At 44.6% G+C, this 27773-nt stretch overlaps 1 protein-coding gene across 1 annotated transcript in view; it reads left to right on the top strand.

The window, feature by feature from the left end:
- Window positions 1-406: 406 nt before the first annotated feature.
- Window positions 407-27773, top strand: part of SNX30 (sorting nexin family member 30) — a 104355-nt gene continuing 76988 nt past the window's right edge. The window contains exon 1 of the mRNA XM_070375089.1: window positions 407-871. Coding sequence (XP_070231190.1) covers window positions 716-871 — 156 coding nt within the window. The 5' untranslated portion in view covers window positions 407-715. The remainder of the gene's footprint in view (window positions 872-27773) is intronic.

Here is a 27773-nt window from a genome sequence, read left to right as displayed (position 1 = left end):
AGCCTCATAACCTTTTATGCCATTCTTGCTTCGTAGTTCCTTCTATCTTGGGTTTGAGAGGCCAGAAAATCTCAACTCACGTGCGTGTCCCTAGAGCCCCCGCCCCAGCCCCAAGCGTGGCTGCCCCTGGGCGCAGCAGTAAACGCGGCTGGAATAGAACAGGGTCCTCCAACGTCTGTTTCCACCTCTGATTTCCGTTAAACATTAGCTCTGCGCAGACCCCAAGGGGCCGGCCTCCGGGGGACGGAGCTTGGACACCAGCCCGACCGCCGCAGAGGGCCGGGGGCGCACTTCCTGCGGGACGGCGGGCGGGGACCGAGCTGACCGCCTCCCCTTTCCCGCCCCTCCGGCGCTCTCCCCGCCCCTCCCCCTCCTCCTCCCCCTCCCGGGACCGCCGGGCGCCGCGGGGGCGGGGCCGCGAGCTGGCTGGGCGGCGTGGCGGTGCGGGCCGGGCGCCCGGGATAAGGTGCGAGCGGACCCGCCGCAGGCTCGGGTGCCGAGCGGGGGCGCGCGGCGCGGCTCGGAGCGGAGCAGCCCAGCCCAGCGCGGCGCGGGCAGACGCAGCCGGCGGGTGGCGGTGGCGGCGGCTCCCGACCCCGCTGGTGCTGGGCCTCCGTTCGAGCGCGGCCTCGGCCGGGGCGCTGGGGGAGCCCGCGGAGGCGGGCCGTAGAAGGAAGCGGCGGCGGCGGCGGGCGCGTCCCGAGCCGAGCGCGCCATGTCTGGCGGGCCCCCCAAGGCCCTGCCGTCCACGGGGCCCCAGTCTCTGCGCGACATGCCGCACCCGCTGGCCGGCTCCAGCAGCGAGGAGGCCGTGGGCGGCGACAGCACGCCCAGCCCGGACCTGCTGACTGCCCGCAGCTTCGGCGACAAGGTGGGACGCGCGGGGCTGCGGGTTGGGAGACTGGTTGGGCTCCCGAGGGGGATGAAGGATCTAGAGCCCGGCTGGGCACCGGGCCGCGCCCACCCTGCCGCCCGTTTCCCGGGGGCCGGCGTGCCCTCACCCCGGAGCCTTGGGAAGAAGCGTCTCCTCTCTGCCGCCCCCGCGGGGTCGCAGCCGCGCAGGGGGAGCGGTCAGAGTCGAGGGCTGGCCGGGCTTGGCTGGTCTCGAGCGCCAGTGACAGCTGGTGGGGAGGGGTCCCTGCTCGCTGAGGCTGGAGGCGTGTGTGCAGTGCTCAGCGCCTGTGTCCGGGGATGGGGTCCCGGTTCCTCCAGATGCAGTCACTTGTAGCTCCACCAGTTTGCTGGGACTGCAAAGAAAAAAGAGTTAATGGTTTCCGTGGTCTTAACTGCCAGAGGCTTCTTACCCCCCGTCTGTCACGTGGGGAATGATCTTTGTTTAGGTTTGCTGTGTGCCCCGGAGAGTCACCTGACTCAGATCCCTGCCGGCTGCGGGAGGAGAGTGCCCCTGTGGTTTTCTGTCTGGGGCTCCATTTACCTCTGACGGTCTCCCACGCTGTTTAGGCTTGGCAGAGGCTGGTTTTGTGGCTGATGGGAAGAAAGGTCGCCCTTTGACCTCCTTTGTGTAGAGGGAGGTTCCTGATTCTCTTAGAGCAGCATGACCCTCCTGCTGCTTTGAGGGATAGGAGAGTCCAGTGAGCGGTTAGGGACGGACGGCATCTCCCTTCCCCCCACAGGCATTATCAGCGCTGCTGTTGTGACTTAGTCACTAATTGCAGAAATTAGAGTTGTTCTCAACACCTGTGATCAGGATAGTCTCTCCTAGTAAAATACTAAATGAGTGCCTCTTTGTCCCAGTACTAAATGAAATCAGGAGACCCAACTTTCTTTCCCCCTTAGATGGGAGGACATATGGTGGTGAGTGAAATGAATGTGAGAGCACTGAGCAGTCAGAATAGCCAGGGAGTGGGACTTGATGAACCTTCCCAAGAGCTCTGTGAAAGCAAAGAGTAGAGTTGGGGGAGCAAGGGAAGGGACAGCATTAGGAGTAAGGGAACTTATAAAGCTAAGGAAACCAATGGGTTGAGCAACTGGAGATATGTGCGTGTCTGTTTGTAAATATTCCTCTTTATTTTATAGATTATAAACTATATGAAGGTTTCAGTCGCTTGGAAATACCTTGCCTATATTTGCTATTTAATAAGTAATTGTTGAATGATGATAATTTGTTGCTTTCTTAGGGACAGAGAACTTGGTCCTGTGTGTGCATGTAGAACAGGAATTGAGGTTAAACTTCTGATTTCTTTCTCAGGTCTATATAGGATAGTGAATTAATTATCTATGGCTGTGTAACCAATTACTCCAACATTGAGCATCTGAAAATAGTGTCTGGGTCAGAAATCTGGGAGCACCTTAAATCTCGGTGGTTCTGACTCGGATCTTTCACGAGCTTCCCTTCAAGCTTTGACACGGGCTGTAGTCACTGAAGACTGGATAGGGGAGTGGACTCCAGCTTCCACGCTCACTCACTTGGCTGTTGTCAGGGCTTCGTTCCTTTCCATAAGGCTGCTTGAGGTGACAACTGGTTTCCCCCAGAGCAAGGAATCCAAGAGATGGAGAGATCCCAAGATGCATAATCTCAGAAGTGACATAGCTGAGCCATATTCTATTGGCCACACCGGTCATCACTGGTACAGTCTGGGAAGAAGGTATAAATCCCAGGAAGTGAGAGTTGTTGGGGCCGTCTTGGAAGTTGACTGCTTAATGAACCACTGTTGGACACCTGACTCAGAAGTGTGGGCATCTTTGCTAAGTACTGAAAGGACAGATGCCCTGTGCCCCCAGGATCTAGTTGGTGGCCCTGAAGTCAAGCTTAAGTCTGATCATCCCTGCTTCCTTTACAGGGACCGTTCCCTGAGAAAGACAAACTTGAAGGCATTATTATTAATTATTGGAATATTTAATGTCTCATTAGAGCTATGAGGAGCATCAAAATGACCTTCCTCCCAAGGGCCTGATTTATAGTGAGCCACTTTTCCTTAGAGGCTTATAGAGCAATAGAATTTCTTTCTTTGACTGGGAGGAACATTTTCCTTGAGGCTTGGCATACACATATGTTCTTGTAACTCTGGAGAAAATTCTGCAGAGAGAAGCTTATCAAGCAACGGAGGTGAATCAGGACCGATGGAAGGAAGCCTTCCCTTTGTCCCGGTTTCTCTTGCCCAGGAAATATCGGGGTCATGGGAGAGCAGGTAGGAGCATTGAGTGCTATGGTCTGTCTTTGAAAAGGAGCCTGTGTCGTCTTGCCTTTTGGGGCTCTGGGGTTGTGACCCTGGATGCCTGACTCATAGTCAGTTCTGGACCTGGAGAATGAGTGTTTGACAGGCTGTTCATAGTGCAGGGGTATTGTATTATGCAGAGGGGAATTGCTTTTTGTAGTGCTATGAAAGGGAAAGCCTTGCGTCTCAGTCCAGCAGACACTTCTCAGTGGCCTCTGGGGTTTGGGGAAGGAAGGAAAGACCAAATGTGATGGCCTTTTCACCCACAAAGTCTAAAATCATTCAAACCTTGGTGTGAAGGGCAGAATCCTTTCTATCGACCAAGGGTTGCTAGAAATGCTTTTGATGCTGGCTAAACTCACCAGGTCTTCTAGCGCTCTATCTTTTATCGCCACCTGAAATGTAATAAACCACTCGGCCCATTTATCTTTTTTACTTTCACCTGCAAACCACTCTGGGCTTGCTTTCCCCCTAACTCAGCCTCCAGCTCTTGTGTTCCTCCCAAAACATAACACCAAGTCCTCTCAAGCCCCACCTGTGGTTAACACCTCTACCCACATCCTCAACCTCTTCACTGAGCTCTTCCACCTACTTTCTGCCCCCTTAGGTAACTACTTCCCCTTCAAAGTCTTCAAAACGGAGGTATCTTTTCCTCCTCCACCCTGCTTATTTCAAGTTGAGGCGATGGGTGTCGGGGTCCTTTCCTCCTCCACTCTGCTTATTTCAAGTTCAGGCGATGGGGGTCGGTGTCCTTTCCTCCACTTCCTTTTAAAGACCAAGTGCTGCTCCTTTGAGGCTCATGTCATTGTATTTGCTCACTCAGAATATGTTTGAGGGCCTCCTACAAGCCAGGCACTGTTCTAGGAACTCGAGTCAACCAGCTGAAAACCCCTGTCCTGGTTGGTTATATTTTTAGTGATTTTATGTAATGCTGTGAGTGAGTGAGTGAGTGAGTGAAGTCGCTCTTTGCGACCCCATGGACTGTAGCCTACAAGGCTCCTCTGTCCATGGAATTTTCCAGGCAAGAGTACTGGAGTGGGTTGCCATTTCCTTCTCCAGGGGATCTTCCTGACCCAGGGATCGAACCCGGGTCTCCCTCATTGCAGGCAGACACTTTACCATCTGAGCCACCAGGGAAGTCCCTAAGTAATGCTGTGAAAGGAAGTCAAACTGGAGGGGCGGGGGAAGTGTTCAGGATCACTGGCTGTACAGAGGTGGGTTTCGGTAACCTTATTGAGAACTTGAGATTTGAGCAGAAAATTTGAAGGAGGTGAGGGAGTTAGCGAGTGGATGTCTGGAGGAGTGTCCTGGTAGAAGAAACAACCAGAGCAAAGTCCTCAAGGTGCCTGCTCAGCGTGTCAGGGGCTACCCTAGAAGCCAGTGTGTAGGGGCAGAGTGCTAGTGGGGAGGCCTTGACCATGGGTAGAAGGGGGAAGGGGCCAATGATCTAGGGCCTGGTATGCCACTCTCAACTTTTGCCTTGACTTGAGTACCGTTGCAGGGACTTGAACAGTAGGAGGGTATGATTTGACTTAAGTATTGAAGGATCACACAGGCTGTTGAATTGAGAATCCTTTATTTGCTTGCTCCACTGAGTTTAGTTTCCTTTTAGTCAAAAGGACATAAACTGAGTGCAAGCTGGCTGAAGAAAAGGGAAAAAAAAAATCTCTTGGCTCGTGTTGAAAAGCCACAGGTATTTTGGTTTCTGGAATGGCTGGAACAAGGTATTCAAACGATGCTGGGAGTCTGTCACTTTCTGACTCTTCGCTCTGCTTCCTTCTCTCTGTGTTAACTAGTGATGTTCTCAAGTCGGTGAAGGGATACAGTCTACAGACAAGGTTTGCAACTCCAGCCGAAAGAGAGCACCTCTTTCCTGATATTAATAATTCCAGCCAAAGCTCTGGGCTACAGTCTTCTGGGCCTAAATTGGGTCAGGTGCTGAATCTTTGTAACTGATTGCCCAAAGCCTGGGCCAGGTCCTTATCTTTGGAGGGTAGAGAAGGGAAGTTTTTGTATGTATGTTTTAACTGTGAATATAAATATAGATGAAGTATATAAATGTTATCTGTATTAATAAAATGTATCTATACAGTTTAAAGAATAATAAAATGAGCACTTATGTTCCTACCCCCACCCTCTGGACATAGAGTTAAGGCATAGACTCTTACTCATATTTTGGAAGCCCTCTTTGTGCCTGGGAAGAAGGAGGTGGTTTCCGAAGCAGGGTCAGGATGCTACTAGGAGGAGGAGGAATGAATGAATGTTGGACAAGCATCTGTTGTTTCACAACTGTCCGTTACAGACCTCCCACTGCCGCCTTCGTCCCTACTTCTTCGTAACTTCCCTGCTTCTCTTATTCGTTAAAATCTTTAAACCCCCAGCTATCTTCCCCAATTACATCTTCACTGCAAGAACTCTGTCCAAATCTCTGAAACTGTCAGTTGCTTGACCTCGTGTCTTTCACCTCCATCCTTTTTCCCAGTTCAGTTGCCCTCTCTGTGGCCACACCCTCACACCGTGACACAGCTGTGCCCACTCTGAAATAGTGCCATCATATAGCTCTTATCTTGCCTGTCCTGCTGCCAGTCAGTGAGAACTGCTTGCATCTGTTCCCCAAAGGCCTGTGCTCACCGGACTCCTTTAGATTCCATGGCTCAGCCTGTCAGTTTCTTCTGCTGCTGTCCTTGACGCAGTCCCCTCACTCTCCTTCCTCTACATCCAGTCTGGGTCCTTCTGTTTGTTCCTGTCTTTTGCCCGTGCCTTGGGAGGCGAGGTACCTTGAGAGCTTCTGCCAGTGTAGCCTCACAGCTTCCAAGCACAGCCGGGGCCTTGCTGATGTTGGGCTTGTTGTGTTGTGCTCAGTCGTGTCTGACTCTTTGCGACCCCATGGACTAGAGGGGCTGTTAGTCCTGTCTTTACTATAGCCCAAATTGATGAGCCTAACATCCACACATTACATTCATATTTACATTCCCTTTTCCACCCCTCTGCAATTGTGCTGGAAGAGGGGCTGTATGGACTATAGGACCCCACCAGGCTCCTCTGCCCATGGGATTTCCCAGGCAAGAATACTGGAGTGGGTTGCCATTTCCTTCCCTAGGGGATGTTGGGCTGGGCCCTCCTTTCTTTCCTCCCATTCTGCACCGTGGCTGATGGAAGCTTTGCTCCTCACACCTTGCACCCCCCACCTCCACTCTACCCGCTCATTCTGTTGGCCTCACTTTCTGCCTTAGAGAAGTTAGAAGCTGCTGTAAAAGAACTTCCTTTCACCAAACTCAGGATGATCAGAATCTGTGGCCTCCCTTTCTGTACCTCCCACCCGGGTTGCAGTAGAAGAGATTCCAAGGCCCATCCTGGACTATAGGTACAGCCCACCTGCTCTGGCCTCTCAGAGGCCCTGCTTTTTGTTGGCCTGCCTCACTCCTGTGTCTTCACCCACTCTGTCAACTGGCTCATTCCCATCAATTTTGTAAAAATTTAAAGAAAATTTTTATTAAAAATATTTTTTAAAATTGAAGTATGTTTGATTAGCAGTGTGTTAATTTCAGGGGTACAAGCACAGTGATTCAGTTTATGTACCTACATCCATATGTATCTTTCAGAATCTTTTCCCATATAGGTTACTAAAAAATATTGAATGTAGTCCCCTGTGCTATACAGTAGGCCCTTGTTGGTTTTCTGCTTTAAATATACTATTGTGTATGTTAATCCCAAGCTCTGAATTTATCCATCCCCTACCCTTTTTCCCTTTGGTAACCATACGTTTGTTTTCCATGTCTGCAGGTCTGTGTCTGCATTCCCATCGGTGTTTACACGTCCTCAAGTTGTTCTTGCTTCTAAAACAAAGAGCAAAGGAAACTCTTATGATGCTTCCTTCTCCATCTCATGCCCTATTTTGTGACTCCTCTTCAGAGCCAAACCTTTTGAAAGAAAGGTTTGCTCCTCTTGTCTCTAGTTCCTAACCTCTGGCTTACTCAGCCTACTGCTGTCTGGCTTCTGGCTTTACTACAGGTCCCTTGTGACTTCCTTATTGCTAAATCCAGTAGGCACTTCATATCTTTGCCTTCCCTGATTTCTTTTTAGGTTGAACAGCACTCGATCCTGCTGAGTAACCCCCTGTTTGAAACTCTCTCCTCGCTGGGATTTGTGTTTTAGAGTGTGCTCTCTGGAGCCAGGTTGTCTAGATTTGAATCCCAGCTCCACTACGTGTAGTCTTTGTGACAGTAAGTTATTCAACCTCTCTGAGCCTCAGTTTCCTCCTCTGTGAAAAGGGGATAACAGAAGTGAGTACCTCCATCACAGGATTGATACGAAGATGCAGTGATTCACACTTAGAGGAGCGCCTGATGCAAAGTGAGCCTTGAACAGCTGCGAGGTGGTAGTAATGGGATTTGTTATTCCCTGGTACTGACCTCTTCACATTTTCTTGGTACATTTCTGTCTGTTCTTTGTCAACTTGAATATTGGTTGTGGTCTGGTCAGGGAGTTAAAAACTACAGTAGGTTTTTTCAAACTGAGAGACTATAATGCAGTAATTACATTGGTGCTGGAAGACATGTTGAAGTTACGCCGAGGACAGGGAGGTAACCCAGAGCCTAGGAATAGCCGGAAGCTGCAGTCACCCAAGCGGCGGGGGTTGATGGGCCGGAGGAGGTGAGGTCAGCAGAATCCAGGAGCTTCTGTGGGAACTAGACCATGGCTGGACAGCTGAGCCAGTGCAGAGACCACAGGAAGAGGGAGCGCTGGAGAGGAAGCAGCTGCGGCCAGGGATGCTCTGTGACCCAGAGAGGAGGGCTTAGGGTTGGGGAGAAACACTCTGGCTTCTCTCCTCCTCTCGCTTAAGGCCTTTCATCTGTGGCATCCATTGGCCCCCGTAGCGTCCTTGATGGACACGTGATCCCAGCAGAGCCAAGTAACCAAACAGAGATTTGCTCAGATGGCTGCTGGGGGCAAAGAATCTCTCTTTTTGTTAGATCATGAGCCATTGTTCCCTGTGATGTGGAGAGTAGAGCCAGAGAGGAAGGTGGAGTTGGAGAGGAAGAGGGGGACGATCGCTGAAGATCACTTGAAGCCTGGATCCACCTGTGCCGACTGTGGCTGAAGCCAGCACTGCTGCCCGGGCATCCTGGTTACAGGAGGGCGTGATGCCCTTTTTAAAAGTTCGTTTTTATTTTTGGCTGTGCTGGGTCTCCGTGGCTGCGTGCGGGCTTTCTCTAGTTGCGGTGAGTGAGGGCTGCTCTCTAGTTGCGGAGAGTGAGGACTACTCTCTAGTTGCGGTGAGTGAGGGCTGCTCTCCAGTTGCGGTGCGTGGGCTTCTCGTTGCGGTGGCCTCTCTTGTGGCTCCTGGGCTCTAGAGAGTGGGCTCAGTAGTTGCGGTGCAGAGGCTTAGTTGTTGCCGCGTCACGTGGGATCTTCCAGGACCAGGGATAGAGCCCGTGTCCCTGCACTGGCAGGCAGATTCTTAGCCACTGGACCACCAGGGAAGTTCCATGATTGCCTTTTTGTTTATACTCTTTTCAATTTGATTTGTCCCTTGAAACCTAAAAAAAAAAAAAAAGACCAATACGTCTACTTTAAAACATGAAGTGAAAATTAAATTTTACTTTGGGAGCTTGGAGTGGAGGATGATTAGTTCCTCTTGGCCACCCCCACTGCTGGATATGTTATAAATACAAGTGTATTATCAGCAAATCAGCTTCGGTGGCAGAGGTGTGTTTTCACCAGGTCCTTGAAGTTCAAGGAGGCTTTCAGATGCGGAGTGGGGAGGGCATCATGGGCCCAGGGAGCAACTAGAGCAAAGTTCCTGAGATGGAAGAGACTTGTGTCCACTGGGGTTGCGTTGGATTAGGTCGTGTGTCGGGAGTCGGTTTGGAGAGCCAGTATGGGGATCAGGGAGAGAGGAGGTGGGAAGACAGAGCAAGAGGAGGCTGAGACTGCTTTGGATGCTCTGATGTGGAAGTTGTATTTCTTAGGCAGTAGCCAGCCCGTGAGAATGTTTGAGCAGGGGCGTTGTGATCAGTGCTTGGGGTGGGGAGAGTCTGGCGGTGAAACAGCTAAGTTAGAAAGGTGTCAGTTTGGTTTAGGTTGCCGTTGCGGCCTGGAAGAAGAAAAATGAGAAGATGAAAAGATGACTAGTTTTGGTGCAGTGGGGATGGCTGGTTTTCTAGTCTGAGAAAGAGACTGGCGCCCTCACTGAGAGGGAGAGCACAGCTGGGGAAGCGCACGTGAGCAGGTGTAAAGATGGCCAGAATGCAGCATGAAGTCAAGTTGGGACAGCTTGTCTGAACCCTGCTGCTAAAAGCCCACTCACACTTCAAGGTTTAGCACCCGTGCTGCCTCCGGGAAGCTCTTCTTTGTTATACGAATGTGTAACTCCAAGCAATCCAAAGCAAGATGAGAGTGGAAGATGCAGAGGTTGAGGTCACAATTTAAACAAAGTGGATATTAGCCGTCAAATGGAAGGCAGGCGATCCTAGCAGTTTGTAGGACGAAAGGTGGTAGCTTGGGGGAAAAACAGGGTTGAGGGAAGGTCTTTAGGATGGGGGATCAGGGATTAATAGAGGTTACGGGGAGGAAGACAGATGTTCCTTGGTAAATGAGAGTCTCTCAGAATAGGTACCTAAGTAACAGGTAGTCGAAGGTGCAGTAACTCATATGTGAGCAATTGGGTTTGTTTCCTAGGCCCTGGGGCGGGGAGTCATACACTGTCTCACGTTTGCCTTGCCCACAGAATTCCTCATTTTGGCTGCCACAGAGCAGGGATCAAGAATTTGTGTGAGTGTGTGTGTGTGTGTGTATGTGTTGGGGCAGGAGGGGACAAGGGCATGAGTGACATGCAGAAAAGGTGTTTCAGGACTCTTATTTGAAAAAAGGCACAGAGGCAGGAAAAGCATATGGCATCTTTGGGTGTCAAAGTTTGGGCACTTCTCAAAACCTGAACCTCTTGAGTATCTGTTACATACCTGGCTCTGTGCTGGATGCTAGGGACATTGAGAAAGATTAAAAAAAAAGAGAAACATCTCTCGGGACTTCCTTGGTGGTCCAGTTGTTAGGACTCTGCACTTTCACTGCGGAGGGCAATGGGTTCAATCCCTGGTTGGGCAACTAAGATTCTACATGCTGCATGGTTTAACGAAAAAAAAAAATGTCTGTCTCCTGAGAGAGTCATGGTCCAGTGCAGAAGAGAGGAGACATATACCCAGATGGTTTGCAATAGAACGTGAAAACCCTAGATAATAAAAAAGGCCCTGCGGCCTTGGGCAAGTTCCTTAGCCTTGTAATGCCTCAGTGTCTCCCTTGTTAAATTTTGGATTATTGCACAGTAGTGTTCTGAAGTTTAGAATAGTGTCTGGCACATAGTAAGTACTGTGAAAGTGCTAGGTGTTGTTACTGCCTTAGAAGCAATAACTGGGGGTCCTGGGAGTCTGTACAGAACATGCACCTCAGTTGTCCCCACCCTGTAGCAGCCCTTGTCCGTTACTGGTTGACCACTGCATGGATGTGGTGTTTGAGCATTAAACTCTGAGCACTTTTCCAGCCTGCCCATGGATGGGTGAAGCAGGTTCAGCAGTGGAGGAAGCAGTTGGGCCAAGAAGTGTGGGTTGTTGGTGGTTGGAAGTCAGGCCAGTGTGCACTGAACTGGCCAGCGAGAGGAGACAGATGGGCACCACGGCATCTACATGGAAATAATGTGTAGGGAGTGTGGTAAGGAGTGACCGTGCTCCAGGAGCGTGGTGACTTTTCCAAAGGAGATGCCGTTTAAGCTGGAGGCTGAAGTAGATGTTTCCCAAATGGACAGGAAAGAGGGGTAACTGGAGCAGAAGAACCAGTCTGTGCCAAAGCTTGGCAGTGTCTTTTTGCAGGAGTGGTGGGTAGAGGGGAGGCAGCTTCAGGAGGGCTTTGACTCACTGGATTCAGGGGGTGTACTGGTCAGGAGTTTCGTTTGCAAACAATAGAAACCCAGCTCACACTACTTTAAGCAATACCATATGCACAGACCATTAAAGCCACCTTTTAGAAACATACAATGTAGTGATTTTTAGTATATTCACAAGGTTGTACAGCTGACAGACACCATTATCTAATTCCAGAGGGTTTTTGTGACCCTCTGGACCCCATAAAACTTGTGACCCCAGAAAACTCTTCATTCTCATTAGCAGACACTCCATTTCCCCGACTCCCAACCCCTGGCAATCACTAATCTGCTTTTGTTCTCAATGAATTTTTTTATTCTGGATATTTCATAAAAATGGAGTTACAGAATATGTGGCCGTCAGTCTAATGTTTTTAAGTTTATCCATGTTGTGTGTGTCAGTACTGATTCCTTTTATGGGTGGATAATATTCCATTGTATGGATAGACGACTTTCTGTTTATCCATTCAGCAGTTAATGAGCATTGGGTTTGTTTCTTAGATACATACGGTTGACCCTTGAACAATTTGGGGATTAGGGTGGTGACTCCAACGCAGTTGAAAATCCACATTTTAACCTTATAGTCAGTACAGTTCTACATCCACGGTTTCAATCAACCTTGGATTTTGTAGTGAGAAAAATCGAATAATAAGAGGACCCACATGTTGTTCAACAGTCCACTGTATACTTAAAAAAAAAAAGACACTAGACTTCCTGGTGCTCCAGTGATTAAGACTCCATGCTTCCAATGTAGGAGACTTGGGTTCGATTCCTGTTTGGGAACTCGGATTCCAGCTGCCCTGTAGTGAGGCCAAAAAAAAAAAAAAAAAAAAGAAAAGAAAATACAATTTATTTAATTTTCTACAATAATTTTGACATTCGAAGTTAGTAGTAGTTTTAGACTTGAACGTACAATGAGGTGGTCGTCAATACCCTGATTATTTTTTTTTTTAACCATCTCAGCCATTTTTAGGTATATAGTTCAGTTGTTCAGTTGCTTAGTCATGTCTGACTCTTTGCGATCCATGGACTGCAGCATGCCAGCCTTCCTTGTCTTTCACTGTCTCCCAGAGTTTGCTCACACTCATTCCCATTGAGTCGTTGATGCCATCCAACCACATCATCCTCTGTCATTCCCTTCGGCTTCAGTCGTTCCCAGCATCAGGGTCTGTTGCAGTGAATTGGCTCTTTACATCAGGTGGCCAGAGTATTGGATATAGTTCGGTAGTGTTAAGTATATTCATATTGTGGTGAAACTGATCTCCAAAGTTCTTCATCTTGCAAAACTGAAGCGCCGTACTCATTAAATATAACAACTCCCATTATCTCCCTCCCCCAGGCCCTGGTAATCACCATTCCACTGTCTCTATGACTTTGAAGCCTCTACTTTAGATTCTTCATATAAATAGAATCATAACAGTATTTGTGTTTTTGTGACTGGCTCATTTCACTTAGAATAATGTTCTGAAGGTTCATCCATGTTGTAGCATGTAACAGGATATTCTTTTTTAAGACTGAAAAATATTCCATTGTATGTATGTTGCTGCTGCTGCTGCTAAGTCGTGTCAGTCGTATCTGACTCTGTGCGACCCCATAGACGGCAGCCTACAAGGCTCTGCCATCCGTGGGATTCTCCAGGCAAGAACACTACTACATTTAACAAATCAGTTATCCACTGATGGGCATTTAGGTTGCTTCCACCTCTTGCCAGTGCCTCAGTGGATGTGCAGCTATCTCTCCAAGATCCTGTCTTCGTTTTTTTTTTTTTGGATGTATAAACCCAAAAGTTTATATATATAAAAACTGGATCATATGCTAATTCTATTTTTAAAGTTTTGAGAAGCTTCCATACTGTTTTCTATAGTGTTTGCACCATTTTACAGTCGCACCAACTGTGCACAAGGATTCCAATTCCTCTGCATCCTCACCAGCGTTTTTTTCCCTATCTTTTTGGTAGTGGCCATCCTAATGACTATGAGGTTGTATCTTGTGGTTTTGATTTGCACTTCTCTGACTAAGGATGCTGGGCATCTTTTCATATTCTTGTTGGCTGTTTGTATATCATCTTTGGAGAAATGTCTATTCAAAATCAGATTATCTGATTTTTTTTATTTTTGAGTTGTAGGAGTTCTTTTTATATCCTGGATATTAACCCCTTATCAAATATGATTTACAGATGTTCTGTCCCATTCCGTAGTTTGCCTATTAACTCTTTTGATTTTAATCCTTTGCACAAATTTTTTTAAGTTTGATGTAGTCTCATTTGTCTATTTTTGCTTTTGTTATCTGTGTTTTTAGTGTCATATCCAAGAAATCACTGCCAATTCCAGTGGCATGAAGCTTCCCCACCATGTTTTCTTGTAGAAGTTTTGTAGTTTTGGGTCTTTAATCCATTTTGAGTTAATTTTTGTATATGGTGTTAAGAAGAGGGTCCAATTTCATTCTTTTGCATGTGAATATCCAGTTTCTCAGTATCACTTGCTGAAAAAATTATTCTTTCTCCTTTGAGGGTGTATATTCTTTTTAAGTATTCTTTCCTGGAGAATCCCATGGACAGAGGAGCCTCGTGGGCTACAGTCCACGGGGTTGCAAAGAGTTGGACATGACTGAGCGACTTCACACACACACATACTTTTAAATATAATTTCTTACTAGAATCAATAGAGCGTATCAATACTTGAAGTGCTAACATGAATTTTTGTACATGTGTTTGAACCTCCTCTGTCTTGTGGAGTGGGAGGCATTATGTTCCTTGGGAGTTAAGATACCTACATTTTGGAAATAACAATTACCTGGGACAGGTCAGGGCTCAGATATTCCAGGTGAAAAATGTCTTACTGGATATATAGAATAAAAATGATTGTAGAATAATTCTTTTACTGTGAAAATGGAGAACTAGCCCTTTTCAGGCTATTTAATTAGGGAAGAGGTATGTTCTCAGGAGGGCTTCCCTGGTGGCTCAGTGGTAAAGAATCCACCTACCAATGCAGGAAGATCCCCTGGAGAAGGAAAAATGGCAACCCTCTCCAGTACTCTTGCCTGGAAAATCCCATGGACAGAGGAACCCAGCAGGCTGCAGTCCATGGGGTCACAAAAGAGTCGAGTACGACTAGTGATAAACAACAACAACATTTGTAAGGAATTAGGCTTATCATCCTGCTGCGTCAGCATCTGTGCTGCAAAAACGCAGTATAGCAGCCTTTTTTCTGCACTGTCTGGTCCAGTAAATCTTGTTTGTTTCATGACGTGCATCAGCACTAGTGAAGGACGCTTGGACTTTTTGTTCGTTCCTCAGAGATTTATATGGGCCTCTCATGTGCCATGCTTGGGGAATGCAAAGATGATCAGATGACCTTACCTTCTAGCCACTCAAGGTCCAGGAAGGGAGACAGGGAGGTACAGGTGAGTCACTGCTGTTTAACATTATAACAGGGGTACGTGCTGAATGCCAGGGGGGTAGTCAGAGTAATTTATTAAAGAAAATTTTAAGTGAAGCATGTTGGAAGGAGGTCTTGGGTTAGCTATTAAAGATAACAACTGCATTTTGCCTTCTGAATTAGTCAGTGTTGGGATTTCAATGATTTGAATAATTGTTTTTTGGCCTGAGTTAATAGTAAATTTTTCAGTCCTTTAGCTTTTAGTATATGCACGTTAATGCAGTGACTGTTCTTCACCAGTGTATGTATATCCAAGATTGGCCATGTAATTTGTGGGGCCCAGTGCAAAATAAAAATTCTTACCCCATGTTAAAAAAAAATTGTTAAGAATTTCAAGATAGTAATAGCAGAGCGTTAAACCTAGTGTGAAATCCCTCGGCACATGGGGTCCCTGTGAAGCTGGCCCTGAGTGTACCCTTTGGATGTCCTGGTTTCCAGGTCCTGTTAAAATCACCTCTTGACCATCTCAGTCTTCTGGTTCAGGACTGTTGCCATTCTGGGGGTATGCTTGCAGTGAGTCGGGGTCCCCCCGACTGGCTTCTCCATTCTGGGTTGACTGCGGGGCTTGCCCGGAACACTCCATCCCCCAGTCAACATCTAGACTAACTTAACACGGTCTCCTGTATGCCCAGACTGTCACGTTTAACATCTGCTTGGGACTGTTGTCACGTCCCTAACTGTTGCTTCTCTTCTCTTTTCCTTTTGTTCTGATGTCTTCCCTGTCGAGGGTGTCCCCTCAGTTATCACCTTTACCCAGCGATGATAGTACCATGTGTCTGTGATCATTACGAACCTTTAGGGAGCACTTCTTTTGGTTGGGAGCCATACTGCATCCTCCCAGAGCACTCCCCTAGCATGCATTTACTATCTCCTTTTCCTTTGACAGCTGGGGAAACACAGGCTTTGAAAGATGAAGTTGTATTTACATATTCAAGGTCACAGAGCTAGAAGAGAGTGGGGCTGGGATTTGAACTTGGATCTGTCCCGCCTTAGAGCATGTTCTCGTCATCACCACGACTGCTGCAAACTGGCATCGACCCGCTCCCCACTGTTTGAGCGTTTATTTGCATCAGGCACTGTGGGTTGCGTTTCTTATACAAAACGCAGTTTCAGGCCAAGGGAAATGAAACCAACCCCTGTGTATCTTAGCCTGTGTCTCTTCCCTCATCTCAGTTTCTGGTTTTTTCCAGCCTCTTCCTCCTCCCCTAGCAGCCTCCCTTGTTAGAGAAGTCTCCCAAGGCTCGCTGCCTGCTGCCTGCTCGCTCTCCCGTCACCGTCAGGCTCCTTGGATGAGCAGTCTTTGTGCAGTGCTTCCATCTGCCTCACCATCTGCCTCCTCTTGCCTCAGCATCCAGCCCCACGGGCCAGGTCCTGCCTCGACCTCTCACAGCTCAGGGAGAACCGCAGCAGCTGTTTTTGTGCCATTAACAACTCAGGCCTTTAGAGCCGCAGAGGACTCCGTGGTCTCTCCCTCCAGGACCCTCTCTTTTCAGTAGAGGAAATTGTGACTCAGAGAGAGGAGTGATTTATCAGATAGGGTCACCCGGCTGGTTTGTGGCAGAGTTGAGGTCAGGACCCAGGTTTCTAGACCCTTGGTTCAGTGCTCATTTTCCTTGAGTGATATCATTAGCTAGCTTCCCCTCAATGCTTTTTTTCTATGCCTTTTTTTCCTCAGGGTCTTAAACTCTGTTCACGGCCCAATGCCTGGCACATAGTGGATGCTTCATTCACTGGATGAATTAATTCTCTCCTCTCTCGGCCTTCCTTCCCCTGCTCTGCCCCGCTTTGCTGGGCTCTCCTCTCTTTCCTTCTAAGTTCCAACGGTAAGCCCATCCAGCCATGCTTCCTGCCCTTTGCTAGTTCCTTAGGTTTCGTCTCTGGATGGACTTTACCACTGCAGCAGGGCTTAGGACTCCCACATCTTCCTTTTTAGCTTTAAACACATCTTTCCAGGTATTTCTGTGATTCTTGTTTTTAGCACGTTATAATCTCCCTATGGTGAAAGTATTTGAAACCTCATCTTTCTTTGTCTCTTTTTTAAACATGCTGTTTTTGTATATAACATCACTGTTCTTTTTCTTTTTTAAAGAGAAAAAATACTAAAGATACAGGGCCCAAGTATTATCAAGAGCAGATTTTCCCTAAAAATGCAGGAATCTAGGTCTTTTGCCTGTAGGCAGCTGTGTGCCCGATGTGGAGGCTCACTGCTATGGCCTGCATATCCCTGGCTGCACTTCTGTTGTGTTTTCAGACGAGAAGCCTCAGGCCAGAGAGCAGTTCGTGTGAGCAGTCAGGGAGGTCTGTTGCCGCAGGTCACCTCTCCAGGTCTGCTTTACTCCAGTGTGGTGTGACCGAGGTGTGATCCCCTGCAACTGGTCTCAGGACTCAGTGAAGCTCAGATTCTCAATGTCTCACTGCAGAAAGAATTCAGTAAGAGACAAAGTGATAGGTAAGAAGCGGATTTATTTAGAAAGAAACGCGCTCCACAGAGTGTGTAGGCCGTCTCAGAAGGCGAGAACGGCTGACATCACTGTTCTTTAAATGTCCTTCTTCACTTCCACTGTCATTGTGAATACCCTAATCAAGGTGTATGCAGCTAAACACTCATCGTCCGAGGACTTTGTAGACAATGTTGTTACCTGGGCCCCATCTCAAGAAATTTGGATCCCATGAATCTAGGATGGTCCAGAGACCAGTATTTCTTAAAAAGGGTTTTCCAGAGAATTATAACATGTAGCCAAGATAGAGATCAGTTGCTTTAAAAGGATCCTCTGATCCACTCAGAGGGAACGCGCCCTCAGACATTGGCATCTCCTACACTGTACTGTAAAATCTGTGAGGGCAGGGGCTCTCATTGCTTAATGCCGTAATGGCAGCGTGTGAACAAAGCCTAGGAGGGGTGAGTACCAAGTATGTGCTGACTCAATAAAGAGACATGTGCACAACTGTATTTGTTGCAATATTATTTTTAATGGCAAAAGATAAGGAGCCTAAATATCCACCAATAGGGAGCTAGTTTTGTAAACCATGATAATCTTTAAAATGTATTATAAAGAGTATACACACATACTCATTTGCAGTAATGGCAAGATATAGTAAGTAAAAAAAGAAACGTTACAAACCACAGGCGGCCTGCTGTGGCTTGTGTGCAAGTGCAAGAGTAGTTCAGGGGTGCATGTGTATACTGGCCTCGGAAGGGTGCGCTGATGCGTCTCAGAAGGTAATTCTCTGACCCTTTGAGAGTGTAGTCTTCCTTCCTTGGAGGCTCTCTGACCAAATCAGAGAGAAAGAGCGCTCCTTCTCTCTTTCTAGTTTGGTTAGTAATAGTTGGTATTGATGAAAAGGGGAAAACTTGATTAACCCTTGTGTAACTCAGTGTTTCAAATAGACAATATATGCACTACTGATGCCATGTGTAAAGTGGGTAACTAATGGGAACCTACCGTATAACACAGGGAACTCTACTCTGGTGTTCTCTGGTGACCTAGATGGGAAGGAAATCCAAAAAAGAGGACACATACGCATACATGTGGCTGATTCACTTTGCTGTACAGTAGAAACTAACGCAATATTGTGAAGCAACTGTACTCCAGTAAAAACTATTAAAGAAAGAAAAGTGGGGCTTCTCACTCGCAGTCACGTGCAGTGGGATGTGTACGTTGTTCCTGCCTGAAAACAATTAAACCTGCGCTAGACGTAAAGAGGACACAACTCAGCTGTTAACCGAGGGGAGGGAAGAGACAGTGCTCTTCTGTCGTTTTTTGTTAATATTTATTTTTGGCTTTGCTGGGTCTTCGTTGCTGTGCAGGCTTTTCTTTTGTTGTGGAGAGTGGAGGCTAGGCTCTCGTGGTGCACGGACCTCTCATTGTGGTGGCTTTTCTTGTCGTGGGGCACACGTTCTAGGGCACGCAGGCTTCAGTAGTTACGACCCACAGGCTTAGCTGCTCTGAGGCATGTGGAATCTTCCCGGACTAGGAATTGAACCAGTGTCCCTTGCATCGCAAGGTGGATTCTTAACCACCGGACCACCAGGAAAGCCCTTTTCTGTAGATTTTAATCTGTTCTCATCAAATACAGGTGAATACTGGCTCAGAGTGAGCTTTTACCCTTTTCTCCCAATGATCATTCAATTTTCTGAACTATCTTTTTTTCCCCTGGAGTTAAGATATTTTTTCTTTCCTGCCTCAAGTCACCGAGGAGGAGCAGGACCTTGCCGTGTTTCACCAGCTGTCTGGACCTTGTCAGACCCTGTTTCATGCTCTTGCCCCCTCCCTCCCTGACCACAGGGCTGCCGTGGCCCTTGCTTGGCTCCATGAAAGAGACACGTTTTCAGCCAGTGATGTGAGCTCTTCTCCCTTCCAGATTTCCTCATAGCAGTCCTTATCCGGGTGAGGGGTTCTGGGCTTCGCTGCAGCTTTTTAGAGAGAGGGGTGACCAACTTACAAACAAGTGCAAATGGAAGACGTGGTACCAGGGGGTGGATATGTTAGTGATGGAGAAGGAGATGGCAGCCCACTCCAGTCTTCTTGCCTGGAGAATCCCGTGGACACGGGAGCCTGGTGGGCTGCTGTCCGTGGGGTCACACAGAATCGGACACGACTGAGGCGACTTACTTTGCATGTATGCATGCTTATGTTAGGGGCAGACCAACAGCTCTGTCTGAAACAGTGCAGTGGACTTGACTTTTTCAGTGTAACCAAATTCTCCTTCCCAGGTCTTCTGGGAGGCTCGGCACATTATTGTAGGTATCTATGGAGCCTTTTGAGTAACCTAGGTAGTATTTTATATAGTATTTTTTACTAGACTGTTTAGATTTTTAGACTGAGATCCAAATTCGGGGCTAACGTGCATCTACAGATTTCTTTCTTTTTTTTTTCTTTAATCTTTATTTTTATTTATTTATTTGTCTGTACTGGGTCTTAGTCCTGGCATATGAGATCCTTTTGGCTGTGGTATGTGGGATCTAGTTTCTTGACCAGGGATCAGATCTGGGCGTGCTGCTTTGGGAGTGTGGAGCCTTAGCCACTGAGCCACCAGGAAAGTCCCCGCAGATTACTAAGCATGTCTCAAGTGCTGTGGTTTGAGCAAAATGGTCACATCTCCACTTTCAACCTGACTCTGAAGAAGGTAGCCACTTGTTTTTTCTCTCAAATCATTCTTCTCTTGAACATGTGAGTGGAGAAGGATAACATTCATTAAAGACACACCACAGCGTCCCAAGATTGTAAGCTGTAGAAGCAGTGTTTGCATTTTAAATAAACCAGTTTTGGTATCACATAGCTGAATATGTTTTCAGGTATTAACCTTGACAGGCTGGCTGCTTACTTAAAATCACAATACTGTCCACTTTAAACTCTCTTGGAGGTTAAATTATGATGAAACTGACAGAAGAGTCTTGCTGTTGACTTATTCATGAATCAGGGAAACTTCATTTCTCTGTTGGTCTGTGATGTTGCAGGAAATGGATAGAGAGAATCTGTCCATCATGAGAAACAATGTTACCAGCAGCAGGAGGAATAAAGTTTTTTTGCTCCTCTGGTTCCAAATCAATGTAATTTCAAACTGTTACATTAGAGAAGTTAGAGTAATGTAGGTTTGAAGTTGGTGCAACTGAGTAGAAAGAAAAAAATGGAACCTTGAGAGTTAGCCAAGGGAGTCCTAATATAATCACTTACTGGCTGGGAAGTCACTTACCTGCCCTGAGCCTCTGTTATCCTGTCAATAAAATGAGAATTATAGTGCGTGCCTACCTGCTTAGTTGCACAGTTATGTCCGACTCTTTGGGATCCATGGACTGTAGCCTGCCACGCTCCTCTGTCCGTGGGATTCTCCAGGCAAGAATACTGGAGTGAGTGGCCATTTCCTCAGCCAGGAGATCTTCCCAACCCAGGGATCAAACCTGGGTCGCCTGCATTGCAGGCAGATCTTTACCGTCTGAGTTAGTAAGGTGGTTCTGATAACTTAATGACATGCATAGTGGGCCCCAAAAGCTGTTCTCATAACTTTATTTATTTAGTTGTTATTTTTGGCTGTGCTGGGTCTTTGTTGCTGCGTGGGCTTTTCTCTAGCTGCGGAGAGCGAGGGCTGCTTTCTCGTTGTGGTGTGCAGGCTCCTGGCTGTGGGGGCCTCTCTTGTGAAGCATGAGCTCTAGGGCATGCGGGCTTCAGTGGTTGTAGTGTATGGGCTTAGTTCCTTCGTGGCATGTGGAATCTCCTGGATCAGGGATCGAACCCATGTCTTTGGCATTGGCAGATGGATTCTTCACCACTGAGCCACCAGAAAGGCCCCATGACTGATCCTTGTAATTGATATGAACAACATATTTTAGATGACTACAAAGATTCCTTGCCTGTTTTGATAGGTACCAGTGGTAGGTGTGGAGAAGGCAATGCCACCCCACTCCAGTACTCTTGCCTGGAAAATCCCATGGATGGAGGAGCCTGGTAGGCTTCAGCTATGGGGTTGCGAAGAGTCAGACACAACTGAGCGACTTCACTTTTACTTTTCACTTTCCTGCATTGGAGAAGGAAATGGCAACCCACTCCAGTGTTCTTGCCAGGAGACTCCCAGGGACAGCAGAGCCTGGTGGGCTGCCGTCTATGGGGTTGCACAGAGTCGGACACGACTGAAGTGACTTAGTGACTTAGCAGCAGCAGTGGTAGGCATATGTGCATCATGTGGTGTGTTAACATTCAGAACATAATAATACAGGTGAAAGAAAAGAAAAATGCTTCCTGGACTATAGCAAGGTTGTATAGTTAAGAATTTTTATAAGACTGCACGGAAGGAAGAGGAAACAGACCCAGTTCTACAGAAAGAATGCATAAATTGTGGGAAAGAAAACCTTGAGTCAGCTCTAGGGTTATTTTCTGCAGTTCAGGGCCAGATTATAGATAGCTTTAACCAATAAACAGCTCACAATAAACATTCACAATCATGTCATATTTACATTAACATTGATCTGATTATTGCCATGACTTGATTATGGTAGATGTTTTCACTTCCTCTCCTTTATTTGATTTTCATTTTGTTTGAATAAGAGTAAATTACTCTTGGCTCATTCAACGTGCTAAAAAGGAAAGGAGAAATCTTTCTGATGTGTGAGCTATATACCTTGAGAAGAAAGGTCTGTTTCAGCTGGCAAGAAAACAGAACTCCCTCCTAGAGGAAATAGATGAGAGGAAACAGACCTAATCAGGAAGCTCATATTCCATTCATTTATTCATAAAATATTTATCCAGTGCCCGGCACTGTTCTAGGTGCTTCTAGCCAAATCCCCTTTGGACAGACCATTGCATTTCTGGGCTTTTCAGGTTCCTGTTTCTCTTCCTCTGCCCCAAGATCAAAAGATAAAGTTCTAAAATAAAAATTACTATTAATTGCAGTTTCTTATGGCCTGTATATAGAGAAGCTATTTATTTTTGAAATTTTATCATGCACTTAGCCACCTTATTGAATTCCTAACATGTTTTGAATCATTTTTCATTTATTTTCTACTTGGAAATCCAAGAGAATCATATACTTTGCAACTGAATGCTTCTCTCCTAAAATATACTTTTTTCATTTTGTTGTACTGACCAAGACCTATGGAAATTCTTAAAATAGTGAGGGCATTTTTATCTTGTTTCTTGTTGAAGGGGATATATCGAGTATTTTCTCATTAGATATGTTTGTTGTTGTTTTCTTATCAAGTTAAGTTTTGTTTTACTTTTAATTCATTGCTTACCAATTTAAAAAAAATTAGGAATGGAATTGGGTTTAATAAAATGCCTTATTAGCATCTATGAAAATTATTTTTTTCTGCATTGATATTTTAATATAGTTAATTTCCTAATATTTATACTCAGGATGAGTCCTACTTAGTCTTGGATTCAGTTTGCTAATATTTTGTGTGGAATTTTACTTTTATTCTTTATTTTCTATTTATTATGCTTTCTTTTTGTTTTCTTTCTCCTTTTCCTGACTCTGGATACATCGATCAAGTGTCCTTTTGTTCAATTTTATTTTCTTGCAAATTCTGTTTCCTGTTTCTATTTGACTAAAGTTTATAATTATATTCTTCTACCATAATCAAGGTTTAATTAGTATTTGTAACTTTCTCCAGAACAAGGAGAGACCTTGAGTTAGTTTTTACTTCCTCTTTTAGGTTTTAGTGAAATTACTGAGTTCCTCATTGTGATCAATTTTTTTTTTAGATTAATGCCTCTTCTATTTTATGAATTCTTTTTTTTTAATAGTGCAGTTTTTTTAAAATTTTATTTTATTTTTAAACTTTACATAATTGTATTAGTTCTGCCAAATATCAAAATGAATCTGCCACAGGTATACATGTGTTCCCCATCCTGAACCCTCCTCCCTCCTCCCTCCCCATACCATCCCTCTGGGTCATCCCAGTGCACCAGCCCCAAGCATCCAGTATCGTGCATCGAACCTGGACTGGCAACTAGTTTCATACATAATATTTTACATGTTTCAATGCCATTCTCCCAAATCTTCCCACCCTCTCCCTCTCCCACAGAGTCCATAAGACTGTTCTATACATCAGTGTCTCTTTTGCTGTCTGGTACACAGGGTTATTGTTACCATCTTTCTAAATTCCATATATATGCGTTAGTATACTGTATTGGTGTTTTTCTGTCTGACTTACTTCACTCTGTATAATAGGCTCCAGTTTCATCCACCTCATTAGAACTGATTCAAATGTATTCTTTTTAATGGCTGAGTAATACTCCATTGTGTATATGTACCACTGCTTTCTTATCCATTCATCTGTTGATGGACATCTGGGTTGCTTCCATGTCCTGGCTATTATAAACATTGCTGCGATGAACATTGGGGTACACGTGTCTCTTTCCCTTCTGGTTTCCTCAGTGTGTATGCCCAGCAGTGGGATTGCTGGATCATAAGGCAGTTCTATTTCCAGTTTTTTAAGGAATCTCCACACTGTTCTCCATAGTGGCTGTACTAGTTTGCATTCCTACCAACAGTGTAAGAGGGTTCCCTTTTCTCCACACCCTCTCCAGCATTTATTATTTGTAGACTTTTGGATCGCAGCCATTCTGACTGGCGTGAAATGGTACCTCATAGTGGTTTTGATTGCATTTCTCTGATAATGAGTGATGTTGAGCATCTTTTCATGTGTTTGTTAGCCATCTGTATGTCTTCTTTGGAGAAATGTCTATTTAGTTCTTTGGCCCATTTTTTGATTGGGTCATTTATTTTTCTGGAGTTGAGCTGTAGGAGTTGCTTATATATATTTGAGATTAGTTGTTTGTCAGTTGCTTCATTTGCTATTATTTTCTCCCATTCTGAAGGCTGTCTTTTCACCTTGCTAATAGTTTCCTTTGATGTGCAGAAGCTTTTAAGTTTAATTAGGTCCCATTTGTTTATTTCTGCTTTTATTTCCAATATTCTGGGAGGTGTGTCATAGAGGATCCTGCTGTGATGTATGTCGGAGAGTGTTTTGCCTATGTTCTTCTCTAGGAGTTTTATAGTTTCTGGTCTTACGTTTAGACCTTTAATCCATTTTGAGTTTATTTTTGTGTATGGTGTTAGAAAGTGTTCTAGTTTCATTCTTTTACAAGTGGTTGACCAGATTTCCCAGCACCACTTGTTAAAGAGATTGTCTTTAATCCATTGTATATTCTTGCCTCCTTTGTCAAAGATAAGGTGTCCATATGTGCGTGGATTTATCTCTGGGCTTTCTATTTTGTTCCATTGATCTATATTTCTGTCTTTGTGCCAATACCATACTGTCTTGATAATTGTGGCTTTGTAATAGAGCCTGAAGTCAGGTAGGTTGATTCCTCCAGTTCCATTCTTCTTTCTCAAGATCACTTTGGCTATTCGAGGTTTTTTGTATTTCCATACAAATTGTGAAATTATTTGTTCTAGCTCTGTGAAGAATACCGTTGGTAGCTTGATAGGGATTGCATTGAATCTATAAATTGCTTTGGGTAGTATACTCATTTTCACTATATTTATTCTTCCAATCCATAAACATGGTATATTTCTCCATCTATTAGTGTCCTCTTTGATTTCTTTCACTAGTGTTTTATAGTTTTCTATGTATAGGTCTTTAGTTTCTTTAGGTAGATATATTCTTAAGTATTTTATTCTTTCCGTTGCAATGGTGAATGGAATTGTTTCCTTAATTTCTCTTTCTGTTTTCTCATTATTAGTGTATAGGAATGCAAGGGATTTCTGTGTGTTGATTTTATATCCTGCAACTTTACTATAATCATTGATTAGTTCTAGTAATTTTCTGGTGGAGTCTTTAGGGTTTTCTATGTAGAGGATCATGTCATCTGCAAACAGTGAGAGTTTTACTTCTTCTTTTCCAATTTGGATTCCTTTTATTTCTTTTTCTGCTCTGATTGCTGTGGCCAAAACTTCCAAAACTATGTTGAATAGTAATGGTGAAAGTGGGCACCCTTGTCTTGTTCCTGACTTTAGAGGAAATGCTTTCAATTTTTCACCATTGAGGATAATGTTTGCTGTGGGTTTGTCATATATAGCTTTTATTATGTTGAGGTATGTTCCTTCCATTCCTGCTTTCTGGAGAGTTTTTATCATAAATATTTTATGAATTCTTTTTAACAGTTGAGTCAAATTTCACAGAAGCATCAGCTCTCCCTTAAACTAATGTTTTCTTTCTCAAACAAATTTTTGTCTGTTTTTCAGTATACTATATTTTATGTCTGAGAGTAACTTAAGGAAAAAAAACACAACCACCCTGGATGATATATATTCTATAACAACAGCTGAGTGGTATATATTATTCTTTTCTTGTCTGAATGGTAATTTGGCTGAGTATTTCCTCTTGAGACGTATATAGAGACTGCCCCACTGCCTTCTTTTCCACTTTAAAAACATAAATTTAAAGCATTGTTAAGAAGTAACTTCTTGGGGTGTAATTTATATAAAATAAGTGTGTGATTCAATTAGTTTTAACTCTTGCATATATACCTGTGGAGCTACTATCACAATCCAGATACAGAGCATCCTCTCCAGCGGTTTCCATGCACTTCTGTCGTTCATATTTTCCCCCACCTTTGGCCTAGTTAGCCACTGATCTGCTTTCTGTCACTATGTCAGTTTGCACTTTCTAGAATTTTGTATAATTGGAATCATAAAATATATACTCTTATTCTCTAGTTTCTTTCAACATGATGACTTTATATTGTTGCTCTATCTATAGTTCTTTTTTAAAAAAATTATTGAGTATATTCATTCATTCATTGAATGAATATAATCACTATCTGTTTCTCTGTTCACTCATTAATGAATATGTAGGTTGTTTTGAGCTTTGGGCTGTTACAAATTAAGCTACTACACTGAAGAAAGGAGAGCAAACTGACCTTTAAAGCAAACAGAAGGAAGAAATTAAGATTAGAGTGGAAATTAGTGGAATAGAGGATAGGAAAACAATAGAGAAAATTAATAGGACCAAAATTTCATTCTTTGAAAACAGTCAACAGAATTGGCAGCGTTTAGCTGGAATTGACCTAGAAAAAGAGACGATTCAAAGTACTAAAATCATACATGAAAGAGTACATGTTCCTGACCTTGCAGAAATAATGAAGGATTATAAAGTCATGGTGTGAGCAGTGTCAGTGAGCTGTGTGACTTAGAGGGAAGGGACACATTCTCGGACACACATACAGCTGCTGTGAACATTCGCGTCCATGTCTTCAGTTGACAGGTTTTCGTTTCTCTTGGGTAAGTACCTCACAATAGAGTTGCGGTGTCCCAGAGTCCCAGCAGCTCCACGTCTTTGCTGAGGCTTGGTGTGGTTTGATCGATTCTAGTGGATGCATAGGAGTGTCTCATTGTGACTTTAGTTTTTTTTATGTGGTTACTAACGATGTTAAACCTCTTTTCAAATGCTAATTGATCATTTGTATACGTTTTCGAAGTATCTTCACATCTTTTGCCTGTATTTATTGAGTTGTTTTTCTTATTGAGATATATACATATCTATTTATATTTTGAATATAATATATATACTGTATCTATATATTGAATATACTATATATATTGAACGAGTCACATAGTCTTCTTTTTTAAAAAATCACTTTACTGAGGTATGGTTGACATACAGAAAGCTGTATATGTTTAATGTATATAATTTGAGTTTGGAGATAAGTATGTTTCTGCTTAAATTGTCACTATAGTCTATGCCATAAGCATGTCCATCATGTCCCAAAGTTTCCTCCTACCCTCTTTATATTGCTATTACTAATATTGTTATTTGTAATAAGATCTACCTTCTTAGCAAATTTTAAAGTGTACAATTTTTTTCTTTTTAAGTTTTTTCTTTGGCCACACCTCACTGCATGCAGAATTTCCCTGACCAAGGATGGAACCCACACCCCCTGTAGTGAAGTGCAGAGTGTTAACCAGGGAAGCCTCACCACTGTTAACTATGGATGCTATGCTGTACATTAGATCTCTAGTGCTTTGCATCTTGCATAATGGAAACGTTTCTTCCCGTTCCCCAGCCCATTTCCCATTCCCAGGAGAATGGTAGTCACCGTTCTACTCTTAGCAGCTATGAAATGGACTATTTCAGATTCCTCAGATCAGTGCGGTCATGCAGCATTGTCCTTTTGTGACCCACTTATTTCACTTCGCATAATACTGATAATATTCTCCATGTTCCTTCATGTCATTGCAAATGGCAGAATTTTCTGTTTTAAGGCTGAATAACATTTCATTGTGTGTGTGTGTATATATATATATATGTATCTCACATATATTCTTTTTAAGAGTTTTTGGTATATTCTAGATACAGGTGCTCATCAGATATGTGTATTGTATTTTCTCCCATTCTATAGCTTGCCTTTTTAAATTTGACTATGTGTGTGAGAAGGGGAGGAAAGAGTGAGCACGACTGAAAATTTTTGGTGTGTGGTATAGCCAGTGCATTGCCATGGCACAAAATCCAGAAGAGACAAAATTTTATCTGGTGAAAAGTGTCCCCTTTGCCCAGGCCCCATCATTTCCCTTCCTCTGGCAGCAGGTTTCCCTCCCCAGAAGCAACCAGCTTTACCAGTTTCTGGAGAAACTTCCTAGAGGCAGATGTTATGCACGAATGTGAAAGTACACACATGTAATCCTTTTGAAAGTCAAACGGCAGCATACTGTACACAGAGTCTTGTGCCTTGCTGTACACTGTTACAGATCTCAGAGACCCTTCCATATGGTGCATAAGTCTGTTCCTCCCTCCCCTCCCTGCCTTTTCTG

Source organism: Bos mutus, chromosome 8, assembly GCF_027580195.1.
Source record: "Bos mutus isolate GX-2022 chromosome 8, NWIPB_WYAK_1.1, whole genome shotgun sequence".
Classification (NCBI taxonomy): domain Eukaryota; kingdom Metazoa; phylum Chordata; class Mammalia; order Artiodactyla; family Bovidae; genus Bos; species Bos mutus.
This window is presented reverse-complemented; position numbering and strand designations above follow the sequence as displayed.